Below are 25,958 nucleotides of genomic sequence, written 5' to 3'. Positions count from 1 at the left end.
GAAAAGAAGCCAAGCACTAAAGGAGAATTAGAATTAGAGGAAATGCTTAGAGGAGATTGCCTTAAAACTGGACATGGAAGGAGAAAACAGAATAAACCCAGAATTAAGTTCTCAGGGGAGTACAAGTGATGGGAACAGAAAACACTCTCCAACTGGGATGGAAAACATTCCATTGCAAGAACCTGACACTATACTCTCAGAGTTTGTAAATAAACATATTACAAATGGGGTAGTTGTATAATTCCTATGCCACGCCAATTTAGGATAGATTTCCTATCACGTATCATGGTTGAACATCCTTTACTATTTTTCATTCAAGGAGACTTGAAGGTATGACCACATTACACTATTTAGCCAACACAAGGGTATGCACTTCTGAAACTCAGCCTGGAGCCAGTACTGCCATGTCCTACTGCTAAATTAATTTACTTTTTGGGGGACTGGTGTTTCTGCAAATGGTTTTAAAGCACAGTGTACAGCCTCAAAACTGTAAATGCTCAGTGTTTTGATGCAGGCCTCTCACTGGAAAAATTCAACTTTCAGCCATCTTTCCAAGATGATGGCTGTGACATTAATGCAAGAAGAGAAAGATAAATTGATATTTATATACAAAAGAGAAGCTTCAATAAGCAAAATCTGAGAAAGTCATTGGCCACTAACTGGTCACAGAACCATGGGAAGAGTAATTACTCAGCTAAAACAAATTAGATTCACTCACGAATCATTTATTTGTTGAATAAAATGCTTACTTACTTTGTTTATGGCCACCCTTTCACAAATCTGCATTAAACATGACCTTCACTTTAGAACAAAATACCCTACGGTGGCAATTTCTGGGTTGTGCGAAAATGTGTCTGCAAAACGTCGGTGTCTACGTCGTCCGGATAAGATTTACTATGGCGACCTCTGGTGGAAGTAGAGAAAAAGTCCTGCTATGTGGATCTCGGAAGATCTTTATCATGTTTTCATGGAACATTTTAATCTAGAAATGGATAGTCTGGTCCAAGCCAACAGTTATGATCTAACGTGTAACTGGAATTATACATCAAAACTAAGTGTTGGTAAATGCTGCCTCTCACACACAGCTCAGACAGCGATGGCCAAAAGCCATGTGCAGCATGGAATAACTACATGTGCCAGCAGGCAATGCAACACGCGACCAATAGTTGCAGTGGTGTCGAGGCGCACCGTACGTTTTTGGCTTCCTGGTCAAAGATGGCGGATGAGAATGAGACAGCACCGAAGCCGGAGAAAGAAGAGGAGGTAGAAGAGGACCACGGACACTGCAGCGACTGTGAAAATGAAGAGCATCACTACAATGATGGGTAAAGAAGGAGACGTCTTTTTTGTCTAGAAGAAAATTTGTCATGCTCTTTGGTGAGGTTGAAAGACAGAATTTTTGCATAGTTGGGCTGGGGCAACCTAATACCTTGGGAGCCCGCCCCTACTGTCACAGCATTGGTGACAGTCATTTATTGACAGTCGTCTCTGGAAGCTGATTGGACCCCAGTAGCATCAGTTCCTGGTATGGGTGGGTCTTGGTGCTTCCTCGCCTCAAATGATTCTATATTAGCGCACGGGATTTCAAGAAATTTGAAAGATAAAGAAAACGGGCTGTGATATGTGCTTTTGCAACATTTCCAGTATATTGGAAATTGCTAGCATGCGTGCTAACTGTACGACAGGAGTTGTCCGTTGAGCATTATATGGCAAAAGCCATTTACGAAAAACATGCTCCAAAGAGTGGCAATGAAAAAAATCAATGACAGCTGGTTAGCTGTAAGCGAGTAGTATGTTGGCTAGCTAGCTAATATTTTCGAATATTGCAGTCTGCCAGAAGGTGTTTTGCACATCTGTTTGCTAACAAGCGGAATTTGTCCTTTGGAAAACGACCAAGATAGCAGACTCCCCATTTTCTTATTCTCACGGCTTCAACACAAGGCTTTTATTAGTTGGCTAAGTTAGCTTGCTAACGCTACAGCAGAGACACCACCGTTCGTCACATGAATCTCGATAGCTAACGTAACTAGCTAAGAAGGTACCTAGATGGACCTCGCTCATCTGAAAAGCAGCACGTCTGATATTTTTGCTGACGTTAGCTCAAAATTAAACTATAAATTAAGATCTTTGCTGTACCGTATCACCGACAGCTAGACTCTTAGCATTAAATTTTGCTACCTAGTTAGCTAATTAAATGGCTAGTGAGAGTCGAGGTGCTTTCGCTTTTACGCGAGCACAGTTAAATTAAACTACCTAGTTGGTCAGTGCTGCTACGTTTGTATTCCCTAAATTACAGATCAATCTACGTAGTGCGTGTCAGTTATTGTAAATTAGTTTCCTACGAGTTAGTTGCTAGCTTGGTGTTGTGGGAAGGGGTTTCATTAGATTAGCAGCTAGGGCCCTTGCTCAAACAGCATCTTTCAGTCCATAACGATAAGATGTTCTGTCAAGGTCATGCACGCATTCCTGTTAGAGGGTAACATTAACTGTTTTATCAGGGTAGTAGTCATCTTAAACTGGAGAAGTGTTCAGCACATTTACACTGCAGGTAGTTAGTGAGTTTCGTCTTTGTCTTTTCCTTAATTTCACATCAACTAAAGATATCGTGACTATTGCCATTTAGTTACTCAAAATATTTTTTCTTGTACTTTTGTGATTTCTCCAAAAAGCACTACAACCGTCTGTTGTGTTAGTATTGTTATAGTTATACTGTTATCGTCTGGTTAACTCTCCTAACCATCACAGGATTTGCAACACAGATCAGCAAGGCTGCTAGCATCGCCTGATTACTGAATATCTTAGCCAGGAATCATCATTATTGTGTCTTTAGTATTTTTTTTTTTTAATAATTTGCATTTCATCAAAATTCAGCATTGTTAAAATGAAAATGACATATGATTCTACTTAGGCAGTGAGATATATTCTCAAAAATATGCAAAACACTGGAAACCCATGGTCTGTTAATCCATCACCTGCAGGTTAAGCAAATTTAAAGGTGCTTGTGGCAGTTCACAAGTTCAAGTAACAGTAGGTTACCTTATAATGATACCACACAGTCCACGCTTCATTGGAGCTTGAAATAAAATTATCTGAAGTGAACCGAAAGTATTTGCTTACACACCGTAACAACACACATACCCTTTAAAGCAGATTCATAAACTCCTGGTACGTCTAACCAAACGCTTTCCTTGGTTTTTGTCTTATGTTAGAACCCTCCCAAGGGTCTTTTAAAATTTAATGTTGGGAAACCCCTACACATCAAAGTATTACTGTTTTCTTCTTCCGCAAGGAAACAGAAAAAAATCTTTCCTGTTCTTTGGTATTTTTAGATGCACATTTATGGCAGAAGTGCTTTTTTATATAATATAAAACCAGGAGTCTGTGCTCTTCCCCCATGATGTCCTACAATGCACCTCCTGATACATGAGCTGAAGTGAGGTCTGCTCTACAGTTTCACTGGCCTCTTTTGGTGCATGCACATTGCTCAGTGGATCCCCATTGTGGTAGATATGTGTTACCCAGGTGTGCTGTTGAGCAAGCCATTCCACCCATTCTGCGCAATGACACAAACACAAACACACATGGATCCAGTCAGTTGGACAGCCTGAGGATATGCATTTGGTTCTGGATGGCGGGGGGTTGTGGCTGCTGGAAGCTTGTGGAACAGCTATTGAACGCTTTGGCTTTGTTGTTTATTGTTCTTGTCAATGTCGCTGTACGCCAACCCCCCGCCCCCATCCTCTCGTCTCTTGGGGTCATGTGATGCACCATCTGTCCTGGCCTTACAAATGCAGCTCAGTCTGCGGCCGCGCTCCCCCCCTTGGATGCTAATGGGATTAGCCTGTGTCTCTGTAAGTACACTGTCTCCTTAACCCCACTCACCTAAGTTGGGGGTGGGCCTCATTTCTGCACCTTCTTGAACAGCGGTCGTCATATTGTTGTAGAATGGTCTGTTCTACACAGAGTAAGAGCTTAAGGCCAGAGCATCTACTGTGCTTTGGCACAATCTCGCTGGCTCTCTCTTTCCCCCACTCTTGCCCCCTACGTTGTGTTGGGAATTAGCACAGTAAGCCATTAGGGGCTCGGTGGAGGTCGTGCTATTGCAAGGGCGACCTGAAAAGGAGTGTGTCCTGGGTGTTTTGGCACATTTTTTGGCGCTTGATTGGCTCTTACCCATTCTCAGCCCTTCCTCATGTTATAGTCACACTACAATTGTAGCTGAGAATGGAGGATGTGCGGACTGTGCTGTGTACAGATTGCACTACAGTTCAGTCAAGGTCTGCTGTTAACATACTAGTTACATTTTAATTTGCACTGGTGGCCTTGCCCCTTTTTATTTGAAGTGGTGTGTGCCATTCTTTGTGTGGCCAGCAACAGATACGTACGCTGTGCATAAAGGTTATTTCATTTCGCAGCGGTGAAGATTTTTGCTTTGTAACAAAGAAGCACTTATCCCTGTATGTCAAACGTACAAATTTACATTCACAGGACTCTTTGTTTTGAGGAGGAGCTCACCTCTGTCACTGCATGCAATGTTGGGTATATGAGGCAGAAGGAACACATTCAGCTGTCCATGTGCCTCCACTTTAGCTCAGCTGTTTGGCTGATAGCCAAGCACACCGGGGGGTCTTTGTGTAGGGCAGGGATGACATGCACAGGACAGGTTTCTGCTTCTGCTTTGCAGTTGCCCCAGTTAAGGTAGAGCATCATAGAAACTGGAAGACCAGGAGTCAAACAGAAAGTGGTTACTGATTGGTTTCTGTTGTCAGTTGCAGATGATGGACTGCAAAATGGCAGAGTTGCATTTTTTCCCCCATTAATTGTGCTTGTATATATGGATTGGGGGGGGGGTCTCATGCATTGGTGAATTCTAGCTTTGGGAAAACTTGTCACTGAGAATGTTTGCTTTCGTCTGCCTCAAGTGACAAGAGCCCAGGGGACGACAGCGGTGCCAAGAAAAAAAAGAAGAAACAGAAGAAGAAAAAAGACAAAGCTGGAGGCAAAGATTCGGCGCAGGACACGCTGCCCAAGGTGAGGCTAGTGCACGTGATTTTATACTCTATATGTTCATGCAGATTGCAGACGAATGATGGATTGGGTGAGAAAGGGGACCAGAATGTGTTGGGTGTGGTAAGCGTTTTCCGATTGGGGTGCGTTTGACTGTCTGCTTGTTTCTGTCTTTGTGTTACCATGTGTATGTGCATGTCCTGACAAGTTGCCTTGTGGCCTCTTTCTCAAGGTGAATTCGCTGCCAGCAGACAAGCTGCAGGAGATCCAGAAGGCTATCGAGCTGTTCTCTGTTGGCCAGGGTCCTGCCAAAACCATGGAGGAGGCCAGCCGCCGTAGCTATCAATTCTGGGACACACAGCCTGTCCCCAAGCTAGGTATGAAATCCAGTGGTAGGAGGGGGAAATGGGGTCAGTTCCTGGTTTTGGGGATGTGGATGGTAAAATAAGCATAAGTAAAGTGAAAATAATCTAAATCTAGAAATATAACACCGACTATATTAAGTTTTAATGGGGACATGCAGTTGGCCGGGTCTGATTTGGTGGTTCTTTTCAGGGGAGATGGTGACGTCACATGGCTGCATAGAGCCCGACAAAGCCAACATCCGCGAGGAACCCTACAGCCTCCCACAGGGCTTCTCTTGGGACGCCCTGGACTTGGGCGACCCGACCGTGGTGAGCAGCCACCCCCATCTTTCACGTGAGACTCCTCTGAGGTGTCAGTCTCTTTCTAAATTCACTGTTTTCTCGCCCTTCCTTTGCCAGCTGAAAGAGCTTTACACCCTTTTGAATGAGAACTACGTGGAGGATGATGACAACATGTTCCGCTTTGACTACTCCCCAGAGTTCCTCCTATGGTGAGTACGGCTGCTGTCTGTTGAAGTTAACAGGGGTGTGGCCAGGTCCGTTGGTGTTCATTTGCATCATCCATCGAGACCTAATAAGTCAGTCAGACAGATGACTAAGGAAGATGACAAATGACTTCTCGGTTTGCAAGTTTAGCAACTAGCTGCTGATGATTCTTGGTATTTTCATGGTATTCTGTCTTACAATATGTTAATTTTTGCTTTCTAGTCTTTTTTTTTTTTTTGAACAACATTCAATGATGGTGTAGGTATGGGGGTTTGGCAGGCAGGGGGTGGGGCGGGGGGTTCGCACATGGCAGGGGTGAGCATGTTGCTAATACTCATCTCTTGTCGTCTGTGCTTCTTCCTTGCCAGACTGTCAGTGATTCTCATTTCTTGGAATGATACTGATACTGACACTGACACTGCAAGTTCTCAAATTTAGATTAAAATGAATCAGAAATACTGAAGTATTTGTATTGCTGTACAGTGCTGGAGGCTATGGCAGCCTCTCTATCAGGACAAAACTATTATGCATGCACAGGCTTGTGGTATGAACAGATGTCATGTTTCAAGTCCATGTCAGCATGGGAAAACTAGTAACATCCTTGATCAACATTAACAGTTAGAAATTATATAAACCAGCCCTGCAGCAAATGCTTTGCACTGTCTGATTTTATTGAATATTAACATTGTGGTTACAGTGATCCCACTCAAGATTTGAACAAACCAGAGTATTCAAGATGACAAGTAATGTACACTCTTTTGGTGAAATATACCCTTTGAGTCAGGCCTATTGATGGGGTGCCGTAGATGTAATGACCATTTCTTGTATTCCTCTGTGTTTCTTCCCCTCCTTTGCTCCAGGGCCCTGCGTCCTCCAGGCTGGCTGCCGCAGTGGCACTGTGGGGTGCGGGTGAACTCCAACCAGAAGCTGGTGGGCTTCATCAGCGCCATCCCGGCTAACATACGCATCTACGACATGTCAGTATCGCACTCCATCTCTTACAGTCTGTAGAAAAATGGAACAGGCCTCTGTTGTCTTTCTGTAATGAATAATTGAATAATTTCATCCATCTATTGTGTTGTGTCTGTTTGTGAAAAAAAGCATTATTTACTATTATTTAGCATTCAGCGTTTAGCATTATTATTTAGTGTTAAGGGTCTGCGGGTCTGCCGTCCCTGCATCTCCCCCCTCACAGAGAGAAGAAGATGGTGGAGATAAACTTCCTGTGCGTCCACAAGAAGCTGCGCTCCAAGCGAGTGGCGCCGGTCCTCATCCGAGAGATCACCAGACGGGTCAACCTGGAGGGAATCTTCCAGGCTGTCTACACCGCGGGCGTGGTGCTGCCCAAGCCCGTTGGAACCTGCAGGTGGGTGCTGCTTATTATACGCATAAGCAGATAAGCACAAGCTCTGTCTTGCCCCTGTTGTCTGGTCAAGTGAAATCTTAACAGAATTAATTGGGATTCTAAACACATTTAAAGTGTCTGTACACGCATCTGGGACTGAGAAGTTATAGGTGTATTTATACATGCATGTAAGGGGAAGCATAGTGGTAAGAAGCAAGGCGCATGACCAAAAGGGTGCGGGTTTGGTTCACCACTGGTGCACTGCTGCTGTAGCCTTGGGAAAGGTTTGCCTCAATAAATATCTAGCTGTATAAATGGATAGCATGTAAAAATTGTAACCTATGCTAGTTGCTCTGGATAAGAACGTCTACTAAATGCCAGTATTGTAATGTAATATAAGGTGTAATGTACTTGTATACATGTTGGGACTCTAAACTTGTTCAAGGTATCTCTGTACACGTGTTGGAACTCTAAAGGCATGTAATGTATCTGTGTTCATGTGATGTGGCTCTGCAGGCATCTAAAGTGTGTGTGCATGTGTATGTATTGGGACTCTAAATGTGTTTAAGCTGTATGTGTACATGTGTTGGGACTACAGAGGCATGTAAGGTATATCTGTACATGTGTTTGTGTGGGCAGGTACTGGCACCGCTCTTTGAACCCACGCAAACTGATCGAGGTGAAGTTCTCGCACCTGAGCCGGAACATGACTATGCAACGCACCATGAAACTGTACCGCCTGCCTGAGGTCAGTGAACCAGGTGTCGCTTGTGCCCCCTGCTGGCCTTCCTTCTCTCCTCTTCTCCTTCTCTCCATTGTGTAGTGCACTCTACTAGAAATAATGATAGAATTCTCAAGTGCATATAGTGATCAAAAGCAATGGGAGAGAATGCATCCTTCCTTTCTAAACTAGACAGTTCTCCAGTATGAATCAGACAATGTGATTTTAAAAAATTATGTGGATCACTCACAGCTTATGGTATGGTCTTTGATTGTTTACAGTGTTGCACAAACAATGAAAAAATGGTTGGAATTTGAATGCAGTGACCCCCTTGTATGGTACTAATCACTGAAGAAAACCCAGCTTGAAGAAAATTAATTTGGCTTAGACATTCAAATCCTTTCTGTGCTTCTTTGAAAGCAGTATTCATTCAAATCAATGAGTGAGAGCATTATATGAACCCGTTGCCATTGTACCACAGTGCTCAGTCAAACTGGGAACAGATATGTCCTGATCCTAACTATCATGATCTCAATGATATTTGCCCCCACTTGTGCCCCCAGACCCCAAAGACGGCAGGCCTGAGGCCAATGACCCGGAAAGACGTGCCTGCGGTGCACAGGCTCTTCCAGGAGTACCTGCGGCAGTTCAACCTGGTGCCTGTCATGAGCCTGGACGAGGTGGAGCACTGGCTCGTGCCCCAGGAGAACATCATCGACACCTACCTGGTGGAGGTCAGCCCGCTGGCACTTTGTAGAGATCGTCTGATATGCTTTGGTAGCGTCTGCCACACAGCGTGATTATTCCACCCCCCACCAGGGGCGGAGTTCTTCTCTGCACAGAAATGAAGGAGATCCTTACAACATTAGAATTTACCATAATACTAATGTACTTTACATTACATTACATTACAGTCATTTAGCAGCTTATCCAGAGTGACTTCCAGCACAAAAGAGAACATTTACATTTATTCATTTGACAGCCTCTTTTATCTCGAGGTACTTACAAGCGAGGCAGAGTACAACACAAGCAAAAAGCCACATAAAGAGTTAACAACATTTGAAGCGCAGCGTGACCAAGTTTCAGCAGTTGGACAGGCAAGGTATAAGCTATGACAGAAGTGAATCCAGCAAAGATAGTAGCCAAGTTAGAAAAGAAAGAATAGATAAATAGGAACACTTTCTGTCTAAGAGCTTTTGCACCCCAGGGTTTCACCTCCCATAGATGTGCAAAGCACTAGTCAAATGAGTGGCGGTAGTTGCAAATGACTGCTGATAAAGGTGAATGCTGATCAGGGAGACTGTCTCCCCCGCAGAACTCTGAGGGTGTGGTGACGGACTTCCTCAGCTTCTACACCCTGCCCTCCACCATCATGAACCACCCGGTGCACCGCAGCCTGAAGGCGGCCTACTCCTTCTACAATGTGCACACCACCACCCCCCTGCTGGACCTCATGGGGGACGCCCTCATCCTGGCCAAATCGGTGAGACTCGCAGCAGAACACCTTTAGTTCCTCTGTTTACCCCACTGGAAGTTGGTGCAGGTTGAGCTATTTAAAAATGTGACACATGGCACTGGATGTTAAAGTGCACCTTCACCTTAAATTTAGAATTGAATGTGATGCTCCTCACCTTACCTCCTATAATGGGTTCATAAATGAACGTCTGTCAACATAACGCCATAGGCGGGCCACTAGCCGTGTACCCTTTAGAGTGACCCATATGGAATTTTAGAGCGTCACAGTGGTAACTGGGGCAACATTTAACACCGCTCTTGAAAAATACCAGCCATAAACCCAACATTGCCAACATACCATTTGAAAAATGTCAGATGCTGGAAAAAATGTATAGTAAGAAATATCTTTGAACATATGTAACCGAACACAATATTAGTTTATTAGTAGCATGTTCATGATGTTACAGCTTAATTTCCAGCGTATTAGAAATAACTTTGCTGTTTGCTGTTAATTTAGTATGAATGACATTTTATTTATGAATTTGTATTAGATTGACAGTTGATCTGTAATACTTACCGTATCATTATATGCTTAGTATGTGTTTATTTTGAAATGTGTTTCTAATTGGCTTACACCAATGTCATGTAAATTACCACTGAGTGAGGAAAAGATGGTTGCATGGCATCTGCAAGGTATCTGAGAATGCATGGCTTTCTCACAGATCTTCACTTGAGGAAAATTGTCAGTCTCCCTTGTAGCTTTGAGAATGTACCTCTCACCTGCCTACCCCCTCTCCCTGTCTCTTTTATCTCAATGTTTAGAAAGGGTTTGATGTCTTCAATGCTCTTGACCTGATGGAGAACAAGACTTTCTTGGAGAAGCTCAAGTTTGGCATTGGGGATGGGAATCTGCAGTATTATCTGTACAATTGGAAGTGCCCCAGCATGGGATCTGAGAAGGTAAATGATGGCCATCAGCAGCAGTATTATTGTGTCAGAGGCTGTGCAGCATCTGCTGATTATGGCAATGCCAAATATAACATTAGACATGTTTCTGATTAAATGTGTGCACAGTAATTTCTTTTAGAGTAACGGGTCTAGTACTTTCATTTATCAAATGTTTGTTTTCTGTGTACAGTAGAAATAATCGGCTTAGTAATGAAAAAAGATGTGTTGGGTTTCCACCTAAAAAAATTTCACTGAGGTCAGTGCTCCTGGGTGTTCTCACAGTGGAGGCATTCAAACCAGCATTTACTTAAAATGTGGGCGGATGCTGTAAGTGAACCAGTATTTTTTTTTTAACCCTTAATTATGAATCACTCTACTAGACTGTGCTGTGTATTAAAAGTGCAGTAGTTCCTGTGGTATACTATACTCTGTGCCCCTTGCGGAGGGAGACTGAACTATCTGCATGTAAGTGAGTGCAACCTGGAATCAGTCTAACTGAAGGCTGTGTGCTGTTGTTTTCAGGTGGGCTTGGTACTGCAGTGATGTACTTGTACCACCGCCAGAACAGGAGACGATGCCACGCACTTAATCACCTGGCTAATGGATTGATGGACTTTCCTCTTCAGGAAAGAGAAACCCACCGCCCATTTTTAATTTTGACCTATGACTTTGACCTGCACTGCTGCTGTCAGCCGGGGGGGGGGGATGGGGTGTGGGCAGGGTAGGTTGCCCCCTTCAGTCCCTTCACCCCCCTCGCATGGAGCTAAAGCCATTGTATTTTCCATCCCATACAACAGCAACTGAAGACTGAAACTATTGAACCACCCACATGCACGCACACACACACACACACACACACACACACACACACACACACACGCAACAGCTTTCACTACACACAAACAAGGGTAACTCACCACACAAGCAGAAACAAACACTTGTACAAGAGCCGAAACCATTTTTTTCCATAGTTGGAAATGCTTTTGCAAAATACTGTCCTCTTCCTCAGAGCAAGTTTTAGAATAAAAAATAATCAAAACAATAAAAAGAGAAATAAATACATTAAATAAATATCCAAAGTGGACACAATACAAGGGCTTTTGTAAATGTTTTCCTTTCATTTCTTTACGAGGTCTTAACCCATATGCTCTCTGTCACTCCACTCCCATTAACACATGTGTTAGTCTGTGGCTGAATGTAAAAGGAACAGAGGCCTTTTTCACTGAATGGACGAAGGAGTGAACTTTTTTTTTCCCTTTTTTTCCCACCTGTGTCACTGATTTCATTGCCCATCCAGATGTTCTGTTTTCAAACCAGTTCAACCAGTAAATGGACCTGGACCTGAATAGACTGGTTGACACTGGTTTGGAATGGGAAGGGAGGAGAGCGGGGTGGGGGCTGTGTTGTAGGAGGAGTTTTTATGTGGGTATTTGTGCTACTTAAGTATGAGAGGGATGATTTGGTGGTTGGTGGGTGGGTGAGGGTATAAGGGGTTGAGCAGTGAATGCAGCATACAGCATGCTGAAAGTGTCTTTTTGTAAAAAATAAGAAAATGGAGGATAAAGGAGTCATCCAGGCTAAAGGGGAAAAGCAAAAGTGAAGTGCAGGGTCATGTGTAAAAAAATAAAAGCTTAGAAGTGCTGCGAGGTTTGGTTTGGTCTCTGCATTCTAGAATCCATTCACATTTAATTGTAGTTAGCGTTACAGCAAATCAAAAATGCCTGAAAGACAGCTGGATTAACACATTGCTGGGCATCTCACCTGGCAATCTAAATAGTGGAGCTGCACGTATACTGTGGCTATGTTCCAAAGTTATCCCTGAAGCCCTTAAGCCTTCGGTGAGTGTTCATACCCATTGACATGGTCTCCCCAAAGCTTTCCAGGACCTGTGAGAGGGAGGGGCAAAGGAACAGCAAACTCTGGAATGCATCTTCTAAGAATCATCAAATGGCAGTGTTACTCTCAGCTTTACCAAAGTGTAGCACGTGACTATGTACGCCTCCAGACTAATTCATTACTGTGTGTTTGAGTACTGTAGTTTTGCAGACGGTGATCATTTAGTTTTGTGTGGTGATTGTGTAGTGTTCATGTAGTTTTTTGTTTTTTTTCGTAATTTATTTAGCAGTAGATACGAGTTCCTAGCTTCTACCCACATTGGTTTGCTTTGTGTTCAATTGATAGTTGATAATTGTAGACTGTTGGCAAGTGTTATGTGTGATCAGTATTTGTATTTGTATGATTTATAAAAATGCAAAATGGCATGTGGGTGCATTGTTTCCACCTCCTGTGTAGGAGGTTGATCAGAAATGAGTTCAGCATTAGTTGTGTTATGTTCCAGAGATCCCTCCCCCAAAGTCATGACTTTGCCAAGGTCGAGGTCTTATTTGACCACATTTGGGGGGTGTCATTTCAAATTCCCAAAGTAAGGGCTTAAGGGCATGTGGGGTAACTTTTCCAGCTCTTGGTTCACAAATTGGGGGGTGGCGGCAGGTGGATAGGTAAAATTAAGCACTGGTTGGAATTACAGTGGACCTGGTCTCCTTTGGATGTTGCTCCTGTAACCTTTCCTGTCCATATCTTTTGGAGACCACCTTGCATTGAATTGTATGGACAGCTCGTCAAATCTGTGTTACTGGTGTTGGACTTATGCGATTTTCAAATGTATACACATCGCAAAGCAATGTTACTGTAATCAGAACTCTTTTGTGGGGGACAAACAAGCACTGTTGCAATTAAATAAATGTTTAAAACAGGTTTTAGCCTAAATGCTTCCTAAGGGACAAATTATATGATCCATGAGCATATTCTGAGACAGACTGAAACTTGATTAGTGACATTTGTAATAAATAGCTGTGTTTGCAAATAAACACAGAACAGCATTTACCTTTCTGTCATGTCAATCACATTTTAGTAGGATTGAGACAATGTGTAAAGCTATATGTACTTTGGTTTCAGTATTCATTGTGTAAACAGAAGGTACAATTCTTTGAATTGGACGCTGTAACACACCCACACTCTATTTAATTCAAAACTTAACAGGAGGATTTTATGCTGTTCAGTTCAGATACAGAGGTCTCTGTAGGGATGTTGTTCCAGCTTCTGGAATTTAACTGCCCCTAGTTCTAAAGGAAACATTCAAGCAGTTATTTGACAACCCAAGTGTGTTTGGCAGTCTGACCATGGTCAGTTTAAAACATCAGTAGCTGAAACAATCTTCCAACAATACTGATATATCTCTATTGGTAAATCACTTTTCTCAATGAGAGTTCTTAACCGTTGTGATTGTGAAAGGACAATGCTCCTGCCATGCTCTGAAAGCCTGCGTTCACAATATAGCACTCTTGTTACCAAGGCTGTGTCTTTCCACCTTGAGTGAGAAAAGCTTTTCCTTTGTGACAAATTGCAGTCTAGTACATTTTTTTCTTCATAGCCTTCACAATCTAGCAGGCAGAAGTCAAGAAAATCTTACACCTACAGCTAAAAATATGACTATTGTTAATCCGTCATCCTGTCCATAGCTGAGGAGGAGTTGTTTTTTTTTTTATTCAACACTGAAAGTCTGTTGTCAGTAGGGCTCAGCATTCATGTGAGTATGACCAGAATCCTTTCGTGGATTTTTTAACATTATTAAGCAATTTCATGGCCTGTATTTTGGATGATGAGTGAACAAACATGAAAATTAAGTTCCAAGGGCTGTGTTTTTGTGGTCAGACCAAAAATACTCTCAATGATCAACTGCAGTTAGACACCTTGGTATTTCGGTTTTTAGGAACAGTACTCCACAGCCTCATACAACCGCATTACCCCGACAATGTCAACCATGCAACATTTGTTGACAATAACGCCTGATTACTTAACCATCCTTAAGGACCTATGACCTTAATGACACGGGGTTTTCCCCTTGCAGTGTTTACGCTGATGCTGCTCAACATTTGCATGTATTCTTTATAAGCTACCTCATGAAAAGATTTTAATCAAGAGGTTTACAACAGCGGTGCAGTTTAACACTAGATTGTTCCATGTAGTATAAGTACCCCCTCTGAAATTATTATGGTATTTCACTCTGAAAATGAATAATTTCAGGAAATCGTGTCTCTGAGGAACTCATCGTTAGAGATGGTAAGGGAAAGATAAGGGAATACGTGACTGCCGGCGATGCGAGGGCCACACGCAGCATACAATTTCCACAATGCACTAGCTACCCTCCGCATTTTCTGATGACTTAACAGGTGACGCGTTATTCATGGGACGTAAAGTGTAAAAAAGCGACGAATTTATGCATTCAAACCTCTCCGGTTATTTCATTAAATGTATTGATGCTTGCATTAAGTTGGAGTTTCACCGTTGTTCTGTCACATTCGAGATTACCGGGTATGGATAACCGTCAAAACCGATTGTGTTTTGATATGTAAACAAAGTAGCTAGTGGCTAGTTTCCCGTCGTCAATAGCGATTGTTGGCTGATATAGCTAGCGATCTAGTTTGGCTAACGCTAGCTGCTTGTCTCGGTGTATTGATAGAATTGTCGGCTTTTAGCTTGATTGGTAATGTTAGTTAACTACTCGTTGTCGATGGTTGCTCTCGCTTCGAATAGCTTCGAATTTCACCTAATATTGGAGCTTCATACCATTGGCGTGCTGAAAATTTTATCTAGTAAGATAGCGAGCTAATAGGTATAGTCTAACGGTTCTCTTTAGATTTATGTGGGCTAACCATATTAGACTAGCTGGAGAACTACAGATGAAGTCCTTGCAAGCCAGATGTCTTATGAATTAAAGTCTCTGCAAACTCACTGGTAAATCACTTTACTCGATTATGTTAGTAAGACAGTCAGCAAGCCTGTAATATTATTGGCAATCAAAATATGCAGTCAGCACAGTATTTTCCAATTTCTCTCTTAGGATACCTTAATTTGAAATTGAAATTAATGTACTAGTTCTCCTTTTTAAGCATTTGTAGGTTGACATGCTGTATGTCAGTGAGTCCAATATATTTTTGTATCTGTTGTGTTGATTGAAAATAACCTGCCTAACATATAATTATACAGATCACTGTGTCTGAGAGTGAAGTGTCTTTGTGACTGTATATGGGCATTTTGTGTGTCTGTTGCTAGGCAGGAGCTGGTTCCCGAATGGTCCTTCATGCTCTCCATTGCTGGTTGTGTTTTAGGACTCCCTCCCTTGTCTGAGTCAGTGAGCGAGTTTTTAGGTTGCGGTCACTGCGGGAGAGAGACCAAGGGGCACGCTGGCAACAGACAAGTTTGAGATGGACGTCCACCTATCTGTCAGCTTCCTGCGGGCGCAGCTGGGCGGGACGATCGAGGAGGCGGTACGGACCGCCGTGGAGACCGTCCTGTGTGAGACGGTCCGACTGCTGGGGGGTCAGCTGGGGGCTCTGCAGGGCGCCAGCGCCGAGAGGGACCAGGAGACCCAGAGCCTGAAGCTGCGTCTGGAGGCCAGTGGGGGTGACTGGAGGGTGGGCGGCGGGGGCTTCTCCGACGCGGAGCTGGGGCTCGGTAAGAAGGCCAGTAAGAGCTCACTGAGCCGGACTGGCGGCGGCGCTCAGAAGCCCGTCAACAATGGGGGAGTGTCGGAGCCCCCTGTGCTGGTGGAGCAGGGCGACTGCGGGGGATTTCCTGACCCCTTCGACATGGTGTCCGCTGGACCCACCGTGGAGGACTTTGAGGACGGGCAGGACATGGGGCTCCCGACAGACTGGGAGCTGATGAACAGGGTGTACAAGGCGGAGCACAGTGAGGGCGTGTCCCTCATAGACGAGGGAGGGACGGCACACTGTAAGTACTAGTTGTCAAAAGCAGTGACATGACGGACAGCTGCTTATCCAAGATGGAAATGCATATGGTGCGATGTGATTGGTGTCGTTTCTTTCCTTGCACCCAGATGCCGATGAGTACCTGTTACACGGCCGGGACCTGAAGATCATCACTGTGCCCCTGGAGGAGGAGATGTCCGAGCTGGACGCCTCCGAGCCGCGGGACCACCTGCCTCCGTTCAGCCCAGGTGACGTCAAGAAGGAGCTCCCCGATGCGCAGACCTCTGCTATGGTAGAGGAGGCTCCCGTGCTGCCCCTTGGTGGTGAGGTGGGTCTTCTGCATCAGCTCAGCACACGCTGTGGGTTTTTTGAAGGGTGTAGCGGCAGCAGAAACCACCCAACGAAGGAAGTGACGTCATACGTAGGGGTTCCCATGTTTGCAGTAGCCGGTCGCTTTCACGTTATTCAGCATTCAGCGTTTCCAGAACTGAGTGAAGAAACGTCTCCGAAGCAGTGTTCCTTTTCTGTGATCTGTCGGATACGGCGAGGGAGCAGCTGGTGAGTGCAAAATTCATCAGATATTTTTTATTTTATGTAGCTGTTAGCTAGCTATATTTTCCCAAGCTAGTTATTTAGGCCAGTTGCTTTTAAATAAAGACCGGATAAATGCATATATAATTTGATGTGTCTATATATTTTCTGCCATCAGACATTTTTTTTTACATTTATTTATTTAATATTCATGTATAATATTTCCATTTTAATGAAATTTTTTTCTTTCCAAGATGCTAAGTGAAGAAGTTGCGCAACAGTGAGTGTGCATTGCCTTGCCAAAACAAGACAAGGAAGGTAATTGTTTTCACAGTTGTTTTGAGTCATTGTGATACTTTTACATCAAAGCTGCTCATACTTTCCTCAAATTTTATATTAATTTAGTCAGTGTACATTAATAATAAAATACAGAATATGGGCTGTTCAGTTACACTCTCGATGTGTCTCTGGAAATAAAACATCTGAACATATGGAATAATGTCAAGATGCAAGGTCCAAAGTCAATTTTTTGCTAACTGATTAACTCATTTGAAAATACCTATACCTACAGGACTGCCTGTTTCTTACTTGTTTAACAACATACATACTGTATATGCATTCATGTATACTATTCATTCATATTGAATATCCATTCCATATCCATTTTTTTATTAATGTACTACTTATAGAAGCAATACAATTTTATATTAAATAACATAATTATACAATAGTACAATATTAACACTTACTCATAGATGTTCCTTAAGTAAAAATGACCCAAAACTATGGTCCCGTCATAATTGAATGTTTCTGTTTTAGTTATCCTCTGAAATTTGGAGGCAAATATTAACACACCCCAATACATACCATGACACCTGACAAGAAGGGACCTGCGAAGAAAGAAACAGCAAAGAAAGGGGACATTAAAAGAGGTGGTGAACTTTACACCATCCTCCAAAGACTGCAGTTCTTCCATCATGAAAGATCTCTTAGCCAGCACCCCCCCCCCCCCCCTCCCCCCTCGCCCTTTCAAGCTCATACTGTATGAAGCAGCCAGCACTCACGATGAATGAAGGGCAGTTCATACCACCGAAACCCTCAACACCGGAGAGACAGTCCCTGAAAAGAGTGATACAGAATTGCACACTGAAGAGCCTGTTAATGGAACATGCAGCAAAGCTGAAAGTGCTTTTGAAAGAAGGTCACGGGAAGATCAGAAGAAAATAATCAGTGAGTAATACCCATCAAGGCAAAAAAAAAAAAATGTTCTAGAGAGAAAAAATGAAGTTGGGAAGTCTCACTTGAGTGATGGAAATAGGCATACGCTTGGTTTGTTATTATGAAGCAAAAATCGCTTTCATCAGTTGTTCATGATCTCAGTATGAAAGACTATATTTAACATGGCTGTGTGAGGTGCTTCTATAATTGAGTGCCATTTTTTGATTTTGAAGTAGGGATTGGCAGTAAATTAGAATTTAGAATTGATTGCCATCTGATTCTAAAGAAATTGTTGTTTGACACTTTACATTTTGTCCACTTAGAGGCAGCAATAGATCACCCAAAGACATAGGCCTAGTTGATGAGAGTTCTTCCATCTCCATGATATCAAAGCTGAGGCCACATTAGCCAGTTTTATTTGCTTTCCAGCTTTGATGTTAATTTAATATCTTAAAAGAATATGTACAATATAATAACTTATGCTTTTTTTGTCTTCAACAGGTATAGAATACACGACTACTAAAATCCCAGCATTTTACCCAGAAAGCCATTCATGTGCCTGCCTGTGCAGAATGTGGGGATGTGTAAAGAACTATATCTGACTGTTTCTGGACAGGAGAGAGAAGAGAAGAGAGCAGACAGGGTTTCACAGTGATCTGCAGAATCCTGGACTCTGTAGAATGTTATCAAATGTAGAGATAATCGTGGCACCTGTCTGAACGCTCTGCAATTAGATACACACTTGCCGTATTTCTTATTGTGTGGTTCTGTACGGTTTGTTTCACAGTGTTTGATTTAATGTTTGTATTGAATAAAGTCCAGTGGGTGCGTTTTTGTCTCTGTTGCTTTTATCCAAAGGGAAATATCTTTTATTTATAATTTCTTAAGCAAGCAAACTGATAAATACAACATTTTCAAATGGTGTTATTCAAAGTAATTTACTTTGAAATCATAGTAACAAGATTAAACAGGCTCGTGTTGGAGATCAGACTCATGTCCACAATTTCCCTTTACACCACATGGAGGCTGAGCAAATGAAGTAATCTTCCTGTGTTTATTGGTTGTTTTGTTGGTTGGGTGGATTCTTTTGCTGCTGCAGCTCATAGTACTTCAGTGCTCTGTTCACATTATTACAACCATTGTGTTGGTGTGTGTACATTTGTGAAATTCTGATGAAATCTTATTAGTGAGTGGAAGTTGATTATCTTTAGTTCTCGATGCTTGTCATATGGGACCACTCCCCATGTAGGTTTTAATTCTGATAATACCTGACTGCCCTAGGCTTAAATCTTAATGGAGCACGTTATGTTCCTCAGTCATTTGATTTGATGGTGTTTAGAAGAAGGAAACTAAATTCGGCCTACATCATATTGAGATGAAGTTCAAAGGCAGATAGTCATTCACAGAATCTGGTTAGTTCATGAAGAAATAGTGAGAAAAGTTGTTGGGAACCAGATCCTTGACTGTGTGTCCCACTTCCATTCTCAGTGCGGGGAGACGGGGGAGGCTGGCCCGCCGGTGGAGTTCGGGCCGCAGAACTACGTGGAGCAGCTGCGCCTCTGGCTGGAGCGCCTCTGCCCGGAGGTGATCCGGGAGTACGAGAGGGATGGCTGCCTGTGCGAGCTGTCCCGCCGGAAGCTCATCAAGTTCGCCGTGTCCTTCATCATGGATGAGTTCGGCTTGTACGGGCCTCGTGCTTCTCTTTTCGTTTAAACGTCTCACGTTATTGGAGCATCCTCTGCCTCTGCTTTACGCTCCAGTCTTTTGTAAAAAAAAAAAAAATGAATGAATGGTGAGGTGAATTTAAGGTTTGTCTGGTTTTTATGTAGTAATTGGAGATCACTCTGGGTCTAATGGCAGTGAGGGATTAATGGTCCTTTCTTATTGCTGGAGCGTATTTTGGCTGGGCTGACTATGCTTGCTTAGTTTTTACTGCGCTACCTGCAACACATGGCATCACCCACATCTGAATAGAAAGAATGATATTTCAGTTACTTACAAAGATTACAAAATGTAATTTATAAGATTTATCATTTCTAATTAAAAAAGATTTCAAGCCTTCCTTTTTCAAGCTCTGTAGTACCAGCCTCACTAACATATGTAAAAAAAGCAGCTCAGGTTTGTTATATTTTGTTTTCGTCCCTGTTGTTTGAGCATGTTTACAGCTACCAGTATTTTCTGTGGTGAATGTTAAGTTTCACATTGCTAAAGTATAGTTGTTATTCACCAACAATAAAAGAGTAAGCACAGATAAGTGTTTGATATGCACAAACAAATGTTACAGAGCAGTTTGGACATGCAGCCTGTTGATATCTAGTAAATGGATAGCTACGCATCACAGAATATCTGTCAAAATAATCCGACATTTCCCGTGTACCAGCAGCATTGACAAAGACTGACACTCCGTCAAAGCAGTTGTGACACCAGCTGCCTGCCTAACCCTCCCTCAGATCTGCTTGTAACCAGGCCTACACCAGAATTTGGTTCCGCAGCTGATTCTCGAGTGACTCAGCAAAGAATGCAGTGGAAAACTGGCAGCAGCATACATGGTCCAGGAGGCCATTTTTTTCAGGAAAACAGCAGGAAAGGGGTGTTGCACAGGCTGTGCTGTGTTTGTCAGACGCTTCTCTCCTTGTTCTGGCAGCTACCCCACCTCTGCACAGAAGACCATGTTGGCTGAGCACATCGTGGAGCTTTTCCCCGCCCTCAGGCTGTGTGTGCCTTCAGCTGGGATCAACGGCATTGTGAGTGAACTTCATCTTATATACTCTGTGTCAAGACTCCAAAACTTAGCTGACGTGTTTCTGCCCTTGAGGGACCTCATGCTCTTTTTAGTTTGTTGATACAGACATCTGTTGATTAGCTGTGGCATCGCCTGAGTGTGGAAATGTGTTTAAACTAGGAACAGGTAACCCACAATCAAATCCAGACAATAACTCTCTTTAAGTAATGAAGTCATGAGTCAGAATAAGGGCCAGAAACCTGTGGATCTTCAATAGCCACCACAGTTGTTGGTAAATGGGTGGCAGTGTAGTATAGCGGTAAGCTGCAGGGCTTGTAACCAAAAGGTTGCCAGTTTGATTCCCCGCTGGGGCACTGCCATTGTACCCTTGGGCAAGGTACTTATCCCAGGATTGCCTCAGCTGTATAAATGGATAATATGTGAAATTATAACGTATGTGAGTCACTCTGGATTAGAACGTCTGCTAAATGACAGTAAGATACAGTAATGTAAATGCTGTTTTTCACTGCAGACCAGTCCGTGCACAGTAACAGTTTCATTTCAGTCAGTGTGAACGCTGAGCCCGTCTGCTGTGGCTGTAACTTTGCAGGAGCACCTTTACGACCCCATGTCGCGGACGGGCTACATCGAGACGCGGCTGCGCAACTTCCGGCGCACCCTGGAGGCCGACAAGAAGAAGTACGTGCTGAAGCGGCGGCGCGCGGAGCTGGGCCTGGCCGACCCCAAGCCCAAGTCCGAGGAGCAGGCCAGCGAGGAGACCCGCAAGTGGGTGGCCCTGATGAAGAAGACCCGCCCGCTGAGCAAGAACCTGCCCACCATCCGCAGCGGCATGGAGCGCACCTTCGCTGCCCGCCGGAAGTGGATGAGCAGCAAGCGGCCCAGCGTCAGTGCCGTCCTGGCGGAGTACCCCCGCTTCCTGGACGTTCCCTCCACGGTGAGGATGGTCGTCGTGGAAACAGCGCTGTTAGTAGTTTCAGTTGATGCGAGAAGCTATGCTCATTTCGGGGGGCGAGGTGTTAGGAGTGTCACACCCTCAGACTTGTATTGGTGAATGCTGTCCCAGTATGTAGTCATAGTCTGGTGGTGGAAGAAAGGGATAAAGAGCAGTGAAATTACAACATTCGAGGTGCATAGCAGCAATGCCTTTTAGATTCCCCCTCTAAAGAAGTGTTGGGAAGCTTGAGGGGAAAGTTCAATTGGTTATCTTAAGCAATATTTTTCTCTAGCGCTGATGACAAGTAAGATTACTTCAGCCCAAACTCTGGACTTCCATCTGGGGTTAAAGCACACCCTAGCAGCATATGTGGGAGGTGTTGCATAACTGCTTTCCAAGAAGTAATGCATCAAGACAGGAACAACTGGTTGACCCTCCCTGGCCAGGAGAGTGGCCAAAGAGGAAGTTACACAACTTAAGGCTGGTGGCCCTAAGGGACATGCAGGCATAATCCAATGCTCACACTCACTAAATAAGCATGGCTTTGTATGGATTGACCTTGAGTGTCATTTTTTTACACTCTACGAATGAAGTTTTATAAATGACCTGAAATAGCTTGTCTTTATGTCTGATTAGAATCATTAATGTTCCCATGACCAGATTGACCTGGAGTTTGAGAAGATGTTTCCAGGGAAAGGGGATGCCTTCCTGACCAAGTGGTCCTCCTGTGTGCTGACAAAAGTGCGCCAGATCGCTGAGCGGGAGAAGCACCCAGAGATCGCTGCGCTTCTCCAGCAGGCCGGGTCCCAGCAGGGAGGTGAGGATGGGACCAGTCCTTGCGGCGGTTTCAAAAACGAGCTAATAACTCTGTAACACATGCGTCTCAGTTTGGTGCTAGAGCACAAAGCAGCAGGGTTGATTGCACTCTCCACCCTTCACCAAAAACATCAACCGATGGAAGCGTTAATTTATTTACTGCCTGCGCAGCTGATGTACACCTTTCACCGTTTCTTATGAGTGTGTCATTGACTTCAAGCATATTTAGATAATAAAACTGAACGACAGGTGCTGTTTGGAGAATGACTCTTTGTTGTAACTCGCCTGTGAGACTGACGCCTTGACTAGATGGTGCCTGTCCCTGCAGATGCCTGCACTCTTACCATGCTGAAAGTGCTGATCCATTTGCTGCCTCCGACCAACACCGGCAGAGCCTCCCTGCCCACCAAGTGCAGCATCAAGCATGCCATCCGCTACCTGGTGGATTTCGCCCCTGTGAGTTCCTCTTCCTGCTCTTCATGTGGAGTTCTTGTTAGTTTGTACACAGTAGCTCTTAAAGCTGTTGACACTCACCACATTTTAGTTGACATTTGAGCTCCCTGCCATGGAAAACTGCTGAGTAAAAAGTGTATAGCTGCCATTTTAAGGTTATAGTTTACAATATTGTCTGCATGAGATTTACACAAGGGTAGACATTCAGTGTAAAGCACTGTGAATAAGGTAAAATTGAGGAGAACAATAGGGAAGGGAAAGAGAAATAACAATAATTGTTGAAACAAAGTGACCCACCATTACCAGACATAACTTTAAGGTTGAAAGGGATGAAGTTCAAACTGAAGGCTGACCTCTTTTGTCATTATGTCTGCTTTTCCCTGGCAGGTGGACACCAAGGTGTCCTCACTGTTCTGTGACCCGGGTCCCCCAGAAGGTCCGGCGCTGAGCGACCAGGCCAAGCCGTACATTCTTAGCATGGGGCCCCTGGACACCCCCGGTCGGCAGCTCTACATCTTGGCCCCCGCCGAGCGGGTGGCGGTGCCCCTTCTGGAGGACAGCTTGATCAGTGCGGTTGACAAGCTCTTCAAATTCCTGCGGGTCTTCAACTTGGGCTACCCCATGCAGTTGAGCTCCCTCTACAGCTTCCTGGAGCACTTGTACGGCATAGAGAAGCCCCACAGCACCGCCAGTGGCAAGAGGTCGAAAGTGCTGGAACTGGTGTCACGGCTTCACGCGCTCTCCTGACAGAACGCCCGCTGTGCGACTTGAGCTCACCTTTGTGACTTACCTGGTTCTGTTCCTCTTGTCGCATTTCTTTGCCTCTTCCCTCTGGATTGTTGCTGGAGGATTATTTTGTAATTACGATTAGTGTATTGTAGGCACTTGAAATATGGAATTAATATATACTGCAAGGTTTTCCATCAGTGTATTACAGTGAGTTGCAGTTTTCCGGTGTTGGCTAGTATAAATAGGCCCTTAGAAAACTTTCAAGTGAAATCCTGGTTTTTTATGAAGCCTGTTTATTTTAACTGGTATAAAATGGTTGGATTTGGTCATTTAGTCACTGAAAGTCTGCTTTGTGGTGCTCTGGATTGTTACGTTTTAACCTTGTCCATTATTTGATTATATATGTTAAAATAAGACTTAACAGTGGTATTACAGATGTTTCATGTAGTGACTTAATGCCATTTATGTATTGAACTGCTGTGGAACAATGGGGGAGACTATGCACAAAATAGCAAAACCAAACAATAGTACTATATGGAATCCAGATACAAACTGTATTGTTTATTTTGTTGTATTTTAAAAAAATGCAGTAATGTACAGAACATGAATGAATAGAAATTATAGGCCTGGCAAGCTTTAAACAAACAAGAAAATCAAAGAAATAGATTCTGTAGCTCTTCTTTACTGTTAGCAGTAAGAAAATTACAGTGGTACTTAACTGTTGATCTGGCGTCATAGCTATAACAATTAAAATATAATTTTCATTCAGACACTAATCTTGTATTGCTTCTTAAATCAAGAATCCGAGTAGTTTAAGAACCTGACATAATATGTGTGACTGCAGCAAGGAAAATTTTGGTCAGAGTGCTGTTTTAGTATGATGATAAGGTTCTGTTATATTGATATTTGTTTTCTTTAGTCTTCACTCCAGTTATTCAACCTGCAGTTTTACAGTGTAAATGAACTACAATACAGTATTGTATTGTTTTATTGATCATTGTCAAATATGAAACTGTTGTCAATATTTTTAAATAAACACAAAATGGTATGAAAGAGGTAATTACCCATTTAATGGAGTAGAATATGGTTTAGTGCAGCTACCTGAAATGTTATATTAGTCTTCTCTGGATTTAGTTTTTAATGACCACTTTGTCAGTTACTAAATGCAGAGTGAGGACCCATGACAATGCATTTCTAAATAAAGGATGCTGTGTATGAACAGGTACTTCAAAATATAACCCTTGTCTAGAGGAACTTTTGTGGATATGGATATGTCTCATTTGAATCCTGTTGTATTCTTTTAACATGGATGGACTTTGTTTTTACAAATGGAAGAAAACTGTCAATAAAATGGGAACATGATATATAGCTAATCCTAGTTGCAAGTGGCCATGTGATGTGGTTTGTTTTTTTCCTGTCTATTTTGCAGTTATGTTTATTTGTCTTAAAATGTGGCAATTAATGTGCCCTTGGAGAAGAATCAAATGTAAATTTCAGTTAATGTCATTTGCTTCAGGAAGTGCAGTTCATGGTTAATGTGGTCTTTGTAAGAAAAGCGCTTCACTTGACCACATTCATATGTGATTCATATAACCACATTAAGTTTCAAGGTGATTTGTATTTTCTTCAGCTAAAAGAAGTCTGTCATGAAAACATTGCACTAGATGGATGCCAACAACCTGGACTTGAATTTGAATGCTGCAGCCTGGCCAGTACATCACAGTAATTGTAAGTGCAATTATCAGATGAGAAATTAGAGAATGTTTCATATTTTTATGGAGGTAGGTTGAAGAGGTAGGTTGTCACAGCAGGCAATTCAGTCACCAGCTGACACTGAAACGTCCATTTAATGACTCATAAAATAGATTTTAAAACAATGCTTGTAATACAGTATGGAAGTAATGTAGTTTAACCTGCATTGATATTACAACTTACCTAATAGAATACAATGGATAAAATGATTCGTTTGATTCAAATCCAACATTTCTGAAATGCAACTTTAGCATGAAAAGATGGAGCATTATTTTGTGTTCATAATTCACATTTGAAAAGGTGAAAGCACAGAGGAAAACTATCATCAAATGATTTGTGAGGGTATTCTTAATTGTCTTCTAATGTAATATATGATTTAACTAAGACAAATTTATATAAAGTTTGGAGATTTAGACAAAGCTTGGAGCATTAGCAGGACATGTAAATAACAACCTGTTAAAGCATGAAAGGGTTAATCTATGCCATGGAGCATAAAGGGTTCAAAAGGGTGTAATGAACAAATTAATAAGTCGTTAACTGGTAGTTAAATCAATATTATGCTTAGCTGATCATGAATCGGTTGCAGGGAGCGCTGTCAACCCGGGCGGAGAGTGTTCTCTAACTACAGAGCGAGATACACGTGACTGTGTTGTAATAGGTCAGATTTTTACTACGTCTGGCGTG

General features: G+C 43.0%; 2 protein-coding genes across 2 annotated transcripts; both read left to right on the top strand.

Moving 5' to 3' along the window:
• Nucleotides 1-1,209: 1,209 nt before the first annotated feature.
• On the top strand, nucleotides 1,210-13,072 carry LOC118794084 (glycylpeptide N-tetradecanoyltransferase 1-like). Its single transcript, XM_036552230.1, has 12 exons — nucleotides 1,210-1,325; nucleotides 4,923-5,031; nucleotides 5,240-5,384; nucleotides 5,563-5,681; nucleotides 5,772-5,863; nucleotides 6,719-6,835; nucleotides 7,054-7,224; nucleotides 7,843-7,951; nucleotides 8,488-8,658; nucleotides 9,240-9,407; nucleotides 10,202-10,339; nucleotides 10,850-13,072. The coding sequence occupies exons 1-12, from the start codon at nucleotides 1,216-1,218 to the stop codon at nucleotides 10,868-10,870; spliced, it is 1,470 nt and encodes a 489-aa protein (XP_036408123.1). The 5' UTR covers nucleotides 1,210-1,215; the 3' UTR covers nucleotides 10,871-13,072.
• Nucleotides 13,073-14,582: 1,510 nt separating this feature from the next.
• Nucleotides 14,583-23,763, top strand: LOC118794878. Its single transcript, XM_036553168.1, has 9 exons — nucleotides 14,583-14,698; nucleotides 15,496-16,120; nucleotides 16,227-16,426; nucleotides 19,336-19,529; nucleotides 20,492-20,591; nucleotides 21,180-21,524; nucleotides 22,185-22,341; nucleotides 22,669-22,796; nucleotides 23,181-23,763. The coding sequence occupies exons 2-9, from the start codon at nucleotides 15,592-15,594 to the stop codon at nucleotides 23,538-23,540; spliced, it is 2,013 nt and encodes a 670-aa protein (XP_036409061.1). The 5' UTR covers nucleotides 14,583-14,698; nucleotides 15,496-15,591; the 3' UTR covers nucleotides 23,541-23,763.
• The last annotated feature ends 2,195 nt before the right edge of the window (nucleotides 23,764-25,958 follow it).

Source organism: Megalops cyprinoides, chromosome 19 (genome assembly GCF_013368585.1).
Source record: "Megalops cyprinoides isolate fMegCyp1 chromosome 19, fMegCyp1.pri, whole genome shotgun sequence".
Classification (NCBI taxonomy): Eukaryota; Metazoa; Chordata; class Actinopteri; order Elopiformes; family Megalopidae; genus Megalops; species Megalops cyprinoides.
The sequence above is the reverse complement of the archived record's forward strand: the minus strand, read 5'-3'. Positions and strand labels throughout refer to the sequence as shown.